This window comes from Garra rufa, chromosome 2 (genome assembly GCF_049309525.1).
Source record: "Garra rufa chromosome 2, GarRuf1.0, whole genome shotgun sequence".
Classification (NCBI taxonomy): domain Eukaryota; kingdom Metazoa; phylum Chordata; class Actinopteri; order Cypriniformes; family Cyprinidae; genus Garra; species Garra rufa.
Window position 1 is genome coordinate 30038511 of NC_133362.1, and position 9912 is coordinate 30048422.

At 34.1% G+C, this 9912-nt stretch overlaps 1 protein-coding gene across 2 annotated transcripts in view; it reads left to right on the top strand.

Annotated features, from left to right (window-relative positions):
• Positions 1-9912, top strand: part of srbd1 (S1 RNA binding domain 1) — a 92351-nt gene that overhangs the window by 62804 nt on the left and 19635 nt on the right. The window contains exons 16-18 of one of the 2 annotated variants that reach the window (XM_073835079.1): positions 2539-2645; positions 4110-4277; positions 6412-6543. In XM_073835079.1, coding sequence (XP_073691180.1) covers positions 2539-2645; positions 4110-4277; positions 6412-6543 — 407 coding nt within the window. Of the gene's footprint in view, positions 1-2538; positions 2646-4109; positions 4278-6408; positions 6544-9912 lie in introns of both variants that reach the window. The other variant, XM_073835078.1, reaches the window with a different exon arrangement.

Here is a 9912-nt window from a genome sequence, read left to right on the forward strand (position 1 = left end):
AACAGCATTTTTTTCACAGACGAAAACGAGACGATAATGAAATAAAACTATGACAAAAATCTATTGACATTTTCATCAATGAATAAAGATGAGATTTAAATGTTAGGGAGGAAGAATTTGAGAAGAGATTCATTCAGAATGAACATGCTGCGTGGTTAGGAGGTTAGATGCGTACATTTGAACTGTATCATAGCCTATTGATCTATCCGGCTGGACATAAGCTAACATATATTTGCTGCACGTCTCATAAAATGTTCAAAAATGTCAATTTTTGGGAGTAAGAAAAGAGCGATGACACAAAAGAGAGCTCAGTACGATTTGGTTTTCTGATCGCACAAGAACTTTTGTATCACATGAACGGATAAATACACACAGAATGATGTTGAATTGTCTGTTTTTATGAGTATTCACATAAACACACTCAGTTACGTCTCAGGTGAACGTAAACAGTTGGGAGAATATCGGACATGTATCAGTACATCGCATCCGTGCATTCGGTTTTAAAAGGACAGCAGCCTAATTTAGTTGCTAAATCTTATGATATTTAGTCAACTAAACCTATACTAAAACTAAAACAATTCAGATGACTAAAATATGACTAAAACTAAATGGCATTTTAGTCAAAAGACTATGACTAAGACTAAATCAAAATTTGCTGTCAAAATTAATACTGTCTTTGCACACAAAGTATTCTCATAGCTTCATAACATTACGGTTGAACCACTGATGTCACATGGATAATTTTAACAATGTCCTTGCTACCTTTCTGGGCCTTAAACGTGTCAGTTGCGTTGCTGTCTACGCAAGGTCAGAAAGCTCTATTTATCAATAATATCTTAATTTGATGAACGAAGGTCTTACAGGTTTGGTGAGTAATTAATGACAGAGTTTTCATTTTTGAAAAAGATTTTCCTTTATTGTTGAATTGAAAAATGCTTCTATTGATATGGGATACAGTTAAAGTTAGGGACCAGTTTTGGTGAAAATTAAAATTTAAGTACATAGTTGCTAGAGACAATGTAAAGTGGGTCCTTTTTTTTATACATATTTGATCCTGCTTTATATGGATTTACTAGACAGGTAAACCTTCTTAAATTCAGCATGAAATGGATGTTCATTTTTTTAAAGGCATGTTATTGATGTTATTGTGAATAATCTGTCCATTAATGTTTCATAAAAAAAAAACATTATCATTCAGTCTGCCTAAAACATCCAATCAACAACCCTACATTGTATTTTCTTTTTCAATAATCCATTTCACTCTGATATATGACCCTGTGACCCTGAACCACAAAACCAGTCATAAGAGTAAATATTTTTAATTAAGATTTATACAACATCTGAAATCTGAATAAGTAAGCTTTCTGTTGATGTATGGTTTGTTAAGATACAACTATTTGAAAATCTGGAATCTGAGGGTGCAAAAAAATTTAAATAATGAGAAAACCCCCTTTAAAGTTGTCCAAACGAAGTTCTTAGCAATGCATATTACTAATCAAAATTATATTTACGGTAAGAAATTTTCAAAATATCTTCATAGAACATGATTTTTACCTAATAGAAGCATAAAAGTATTATTGTTGGCTATTGCTACAAATATTCCAGTGCTTTTTATGACTGGATTTGTGGTCACATATATCACGATGCATTAATCAGGTTTTGAGTACAGTTATCAGTTTTTCTCCCAAGCCACCATGGTGGACTGTAACAAGTACATGAAAATGGAAACCTTGTAAAAGTGGAGGTGGTGTTCACCGTAATGAGTTCTCCCAAATGAAGAATTGCACATTCTTCTTAGCAGGTCTGGAGCACTGGTATAACTTCTTCCATATGGATGCTGGTCCCAATGCAAGACAGACAAAGGCTTGTCAGAATTCCCTGCTTGCTCCTAATTTTGGTCAGTTTTGGATTTGGCCTTGCGGTTTTCTTTGCTTTGAATTCCATCTCCATTTTAGAAAACCGCCTCCAAAGTGTGAAAAGTTCGGCTGGATTAACTTTATCAATTCCCTGCACTTAATGGAAAACCCCTGTGAGAGGACTTTGAAGTGTCACAGATGCTTTCCAATGAAAACAGCCTCAGACCTTCTCTCCGTGTCTCTCGAGGCAAAGCGATCCACTGGCTGCCTTTTTATTCTGCCGTCTCTTTTTTCCCCCTCAGACCAGCACGAACACCGCAAAGTATTTAGGGTTACCGTTTGATTGCCAATGACACAACATTGGCCTCGCGAAGCGGCTTGTTTTTGGAAAGTGACTGAGACAGCACGATTTGTTCCCGAGATATCTAATAGATGGAGACTTTCTTGACATTTCCAAAGACACGGAGTAGAACTTTTTAATTATTTTCAAAGTAACCATAGCAATTCTGTGAACTTTTAATATATGTCAAAACTGTGATTAAATCAAGTCAACAGACTAGAAAAAAACATCTTCAAGGTGTTTGATTTCAATTTCAGAGCCCAGGTCAAGAACAGAGACCTTCCTTCTCCTTTCTAACACACACACACACACACGTTCTAAGACTGTGGTCACTCTTTCCAGCACGACGTGTCACAGAGTTTGCTGAGGGCAGCGCTGGATGGGGTGGTGCAGGAGTGCGTGAGCTTCGTGGGAGTGGACATCAACATCTGTTCAGAGACGCTGATGAGGTAGAGGCCAAATACTTTCCAGCAGGAGTCACAACATGGCAACTTCTCACTCGCCTCCCCGTTATTGCTTAGCACTCTGTTTAGTCTGACACCCTACACGTCGCACACACACACACACACACACACACACACACACACACACTCTCTGAGACACGCACCGTAACATCTCTTCACATCCCCACTACACACAAACATTGTGATCTACATACACAAACATTGCTGCTCGCTAACGTATACACAAATTTAGATATATAGCCTTGAATATTAGTCACATAAACTTACAGAAACACCGAAATGTACACATTCATTACATCCACTTGCTCTGCCTAATACCTTGTAGGATTTTGTGAGTAATTGCAAATTGTTTGCATTACGGGAAACAGTGACTTGGAATAATTTATTTCCGGAATACCATCAGGATCGTGTCTACATACCCCTAGATGTGCCTTCGAAATGTTAGTTTCATTTACACAGCTTATTCTTTTAAAAAAAAGTTAGTATAAGCAAGTTTAAAAAATATTTTGATGGAAGCAGGTACACTTTCATATTTCATCAATGCATTCATTCAGATCCATGTGAGCATTAGACTGAAATCCATTCATTTCATAAAGATCAGGTTTCTATATTTAACTCTATAGGATTATGCCTTTGACTTACAGTGTACTTAGACACCCATACATCACCATTCAGAGCTGGAAAGCTGTGTGATCCCATTAAGAGGCAGGGTTAAATGCTCGTGAGGTAGGCTGGGATCAGGTCATCTGTTTACCTGACTTTAAATGAGCTCACAGTACCAGAGCTCCAGACGACGTGTTCGTGGCTCCAGCATTATTCGCCCCTTATTTATAAGTGATGACATACAATGTTTACATAGCTGCTTTTAGGGGAGCTGCCACTTCGAATTGGCCATACTGTCTCACAAAAAAAGCAACTCAATGCCTTTCTGTTTTGTATGAAAAGGTCGAAAAGATTATGAGATCTTAGGCAGCCATTTGGTAGTTGTGCTGGAAAATGTTCTCAATATTTTACTAATATCTGACTTCTTGTTTGTGAATGTGTACGGATTACATAAGTATGAAAAGGAATTTCCAAGGCCTTGGGTGGACTTCTAAAGTTCCTCATCCAGGATGTGCGGTTAATGTTGAGTATTGACATATAAAGCAATGAATAATTCCAAAAACAAACAGGAATTGAAACTGCCGGTCAAGCAGGAAGACGTGAGAGGTTAAGTTTAGGTTTTTTGGACTGAATAACTGTTATATTTGAATCACTTAAATTGCTTAAATCTCATTGCAACCTAAGAAGTTTCATTGCGTAAAGCATAAAAGGTGTGTTTAAGCGTCAGAGAAAAATGGCAACACTTTCTAGCCTAGCCCAAACATATTGCAAACATAAAAACATATTTGTTTTGGATGTTCAAGTAAGATTTTCCTTTTTTCTAAATGATGTTTTTTGTTTTATCAGGCACATAGCAGGTCTAAACGCAGGGCGAGCACGCAATATTATGGAGTGGAAAGAAAAGAACGGGCCTTTTCTCAACAGAGAGCAGCTGAAACTGGTCAAAGGCCTCGGTCCTAAGAGCTTTCAGCAGTGTGCCGGTTTCATCAGGATCAACCCCGAGACAGTACGCAGGTACACTTCTACAGTTACAAGTTTTTGCACCAAGCTGCCTTTATATCATCCAGGCGTGAGTGGGATAAGATCAGTGAGTGTCGCCCCCTAATTTAAAAAATGAAGCGTTTTTTTTTTTTTTGTCACATTGTCATATATTAAAAAAAGGCCATTGTGTAATTTATTTATGATGTAAATTATGTCTAAATACATTTTTTTTTTTTTTCATTTTCTGGTTAAGATGTGGCTTAACCAATAGTGATGATGAGTTTTGCCTTCAAATGGAGAAAATACAATTACAATGGTTAATTCATATTAATTAATAAATGTGACCCTGGACCACAAAACCAGTCATAAATAGCACAGTGTATTTGTAGCAATTGCCAACTATACATTGTATGGGTCAAATGGTCAATTTTTCTTTTATGCTAAAAATCATTAGGATATTAAGTAAAGATCATGTTCCATAAAGATATTTTGTAAATTTCCTATGATATTAATTTGGACAACTTTAGAGGCCATTTTCTCATTATTTAGATTTATTTTCACCCTCAGATTCTAGATTTTCAAATAGTCGTATCTCGGCACCTAGTTGCAAAAAAAAAAAAAAAAAAAGACACATATGACTGACTTTGTGGTCCAGGGTCGCAAATGAATTTAATTAATATTAAATTAATATTAATTATTATTACAGATAATAGCGCTGCTGCTCATTAAATAATGTTGAAAAACTTTTGACTGCATTCACATTTTTTAAATATTAAACCTTTCCCTGACTGATAGTAATGTAATTATTGTTCAAACAAGATTTTAGAAAGGAATTGTTTAGTGAATTATTTTACTCTTCTACTTATTTTTTCATTCATATATATTTTAAATATCTTTTTTTTTACTTAATACAATTTTTGCATGGTAGCATGTAGATAAAGACTTGAGAAGTTGTTTTAGTCCAAACATCTATTTAGCTGTAATTTGATCTGTTTTTCAGTAATATTGAGAATAAAATGTCTCTCTGATTGTTTGTGTTGTTCGTGCATTTAATTATTGATGGTTTTATTTTATTATTATTTTTTTAATGTATGAAATTTGTCAAATGTTTTACAAATTCCATGCAAGTTTTGCTCGATGTTTAGTAAATGCAGCTGCAGCAAACTTCAAGTTTTATTATTTATTGTTTTCACAATTTTATAATTATGTGGTTATATGTTATATAGACACTTCTGCTGATGGTCTCATAATCTTCAGAATTTATCCATATGAATTATAATGCATCATGATATATAATTGGATATGTCTCATTTCTTGTAGAAGACAACTAAAAAGTGGGAAGTTTACTTTGAAAATTACCCTATTTAAAATGTAATAAGTAGTGTAACTTTTTTCTTACTTTATTAAAAGTAATTTAACTGATTACACTTGATTACATTTCTAAATTTAAATTTCTAGATTTTTTCTAAACTGTTAATCATTTTCAAACATTTAAAGCAGGCAGTAGCTGCACTGAGGTCAGACTTCATTAAATTAATGTTATAAAAAAAATAATTTTAAAGCACAGCCACCACAAAATCAGACTTTAGCAGCGCCTCTTTTACTTTGAGATCATTCTGAGGTTAAATACTGATTCTAAATCATATCAAGATATAGTTTAATAGCTATGTTACTGTTTTGAAATCAAATCTTTGCATAGCTATGATAGGAAACACTGGTATCTAACAATGCTTTGGAAAAAAATAGGTAATCTTAAAAAATAAAGTATAAAGTAAACCCAAATAAAAAATAAAATGGTTATCGAATAAGCATGTGTCCTAAATTTCTGAAACACTGGTGTCTCATATTTTAGAGCAGTCAATGCAATTTGAGAAAGAAATCAATCAAATCTGTTTGTGTGAAAATATTCAGATGTAACCCCCTTTGCAATCATTAAGATTTTCATAAGAAACTGTAATTTAATTATTCATTATTTCTCACTAACTGTAACAATTAAATAGCATAATTCTATAACTATAGTAGTTACTTCCCAACGCTGGGAACAGCTTACTCCACTTCTAGAAAATGACAAAATGTTTATAGTTTCTAGATCACTAATCATATGTAAAAGCAAATTTATAATTCATACATTTTACTCTCAATGTTTCTGTTATTGTGCTTCAAGCAGTGTCAGCTCTGGAGGTAACGAAGGCCTCGAGGTTCCTCTGAAAAAGACAGCTGAGAAAAAGAAAAAAGTCAAGGGCTTCAACCCACTGGACCAAACCTGCATCCACCCTGAATCCTACAGCATCGCCTTGAGGTGAGAACAGAGCGTGGCACTGAGCTATCACATTACTGCACTACTGCAGATGATCATTGGATCTGCTTAAGGATTGACCCAAGTGGTAACAAGTGTTTACCTCAAGTGGGAGCATCTGGTCCTGTGTTGCTCAGTGTGAGAGTTGTGCGAGCTGTTGGCGCTCATATGAAAAGCACATTCAGCGTGTGCTCAGCACTCTCTGGCAGTGAATGACGCTCTCCCCGCAGCTGTGCTGCTCAAGTCTGTTTAGACTACTCCAATCTGACACTTGTGCCTGTTGCTTCCAGAAGATGTGCGCACGGATGCCCTGTGGTTTGGATGTGCTTGCGTGCATGACAGCTGCGAGTTAAATCAAAATCAGTGTGTGCATGTGAAAGAGGTTTTTGAAAATTGAATATGAACCGTGGGCATGGCATCCGAACGCTGTGGAATTTGGAGGATTTATTGGTGAATGGCAACTATAATTTATGAACAAGACATTCATTCACTGCCTATTACTCACTTTCTTCATTTCCTCCATAGCTGATGTCGTACTTTGGCATCAGTTGTAGCACAGTGTGTGTACTCAGGCAATTACACTTCATTTTGTGACTTTGTTTGTGTGCAGTTGTGTACACAAATCTGAGACCATATTGAAAATATTTGAATTTGAACCTGTGCATAAACAAAGGGTTATGATTTTAAAAAATGTTAAACAAGGAAAGTTTTGACTTAAAATGAAGAAAACATATTGAAGATTGAAGATTTCTAGGCCACTATTACATGTAAAAGCAAATGGATGTGTGTAAAATTGTAAAAATAGAATTTGAGTTTCATATGTATAATTCAATATTCTATTTGAATTCTATTATATGAATAACAAATATTATTTATTGTATTGTTAGAATTTAATTTTTTTTCCAATATATTTATTAACTTTTTAACAACATATATTACACACACGCAGGAACAAAAATACAAAATGCAGTATAGACACACATTGATGTCTTCGCATCATTACAACATAGCATAACTCAATTTGTACAGGACTCACATCCTCAAGACTAATAAATTAAAACACACACACACACACACACACACACACACACACACAAAAATAATAATAATAATAAAAAATAAATAAATAAATAAAAATAACATACAAAATATACAAAATATTAAGGCCTCCTAATACAAATACATCCTATAATCTCACATATCTTCAATTGTCTCCTTAAACATGTCACTATCCTCCTTCTCTATGAAGGATCTAAAGGGATTCCAAACATCTTCAAAAGTCTTACCCTTTCCTTTAATAACATATGTTATTTTCTCCATTGACATATTCAGTACCATCTCCCTGAGCCACCTTTTTATGCTGGGTGTAGAATTTAAATTTTTAATATAATATGTTAATATAATTATGTGTGTATATGTATGTACACACACTAGGGGTGGAGCCGAACCCGAATACGGTATTCGGAAAGGCACAAATAGCGTGTTTTTAACGAATACTTATTTCGAACAAATACCTTAATAAATATTTGTATTCGGGAACAAGAAAAACTTTCTATCAAAAAAGCTGCGTTTCCTCAGGAGACCGCAGTCAGTGTAACTGTTAAAAGAGGTGACTGACACAGGCTGCTCCACACAGCAACAGAGAAGACTCGGCTGGGTGAAAAAAGACTTCACTACCTCACTATTTTTGATGAATATATTTCTGTACCTTAACTGGGTTTATAACTTTGGGTAGCAGAGTTTGATCGGGAGATTATTCTATTAGGGGCCGTTCAAATGCGCGCTAAAGTTCGTCATTATTTCAAATGTAGACGCGCGGTATGCGCGCTCATAATGAAAGCAACGCTCACACGATGCTACGCGCTCGTTTTTTCCAGGCGCGTCTGCGCCGCATCGAGACAAATATTCTATAATCTTTGGATAAATACATCTCAACTTTTCAGAATGCCACATGCGCACGCAGGTCATATGACAAGAACCAACAAATCAGCTTCACCCTTTCCCTTATACCGTTGAAAAAACAGCCAAGTTGGAGGAACAGCTGATCATATCTGTACATGAATAACCATTTTTAAAGACATTTAATAGCAAAGCTAATGCAAGCGATTTTTAATACTGGAAATCCATTTATGCTTTGCTGAAACTTCCGAGTCGTCATTGAGTGATCAGGTCATGGTTGCTTAGCAACGGCAGACGCCACAAGAAAGAGGTTCTTTCAGAAGAAGAACATTTTTATTTTTATTTTAATTCTGTCTGTTCAGCATCCTCCAACAAGGACTGGTGGTGGTGGGGTTCATAATGTTCATAATGGTATTTTATTAGTTGGTTTAACCATGGATGAGGTAATGGTTGTCATGTTATTTTTTTTTCAATGACGTTCCTTGTTACATATTCAAAAACATTAACCAATATTGCATATCAATAATTATTATAATGGATATAATTACAAAATACTTACACTATAACGTAAATTAAAAGTTAAGCGCACAAAAAAAAAAAGATTTTTACACTTATTTTAAATTTTACTCGAATACAAATACAAATACAAATACAAATACTTTTCCCCCCTCAACAAATACAAATACAGATACAAATACCGGCTGCTTTGCACACCCCTAACACACACACACACACACACACACACACACACACACACACACACACACACACACTATAGTTTTATTATAGTTTAGGCTGTTTATTTGATTAAAATACAGAAAAAACTGTAATATTGTGAAATGTTAATGCAATATAAAATAGTGTTTTTCTATTTTAATATACTTTAAAATATAATTTATTCCTGTGATGCAAAGCTGAGTTATCAGCATCATTACTCCAGTTTTTTTGTGTCACATGATCCTTCAGAAATCATTCTAATATGCTGATTTATTCAGTGTTGGAAGCAGTTGTGCTGTTTAATATTTTTTTGAAACCTGTGATACTTTTTTCAGGATTCTTTGATAAATAAAAAAAAATGTTAAAAAAACAGCATTTATTTAAAATTGAAAACTTTTGTAACAATAAACACCTCATTCAAAGTTTGAGCTCAAACTTTCTCTCTCTCTTTGAAAGAAATTAATACTTTTATTCATATTATATATATATATATATATATATATATATATATATATATATATATATATATATATATATATATATATATATTAGAATGATTACTGAAGGATCATGTGACACTGAAGACTGGAGTAATGGCTGAATAAATTCAGATTGGCATCACAGGAATAAGTTATATTTTAAAGTATATTAAAATAAAAAAACTTTTATTGCAATATTATTTGCAATAGTATTCCATAATATTACTTTTTTCTGTATTTTTGATCAAATAAATGGAACTTTGATGAGCATAAGAGA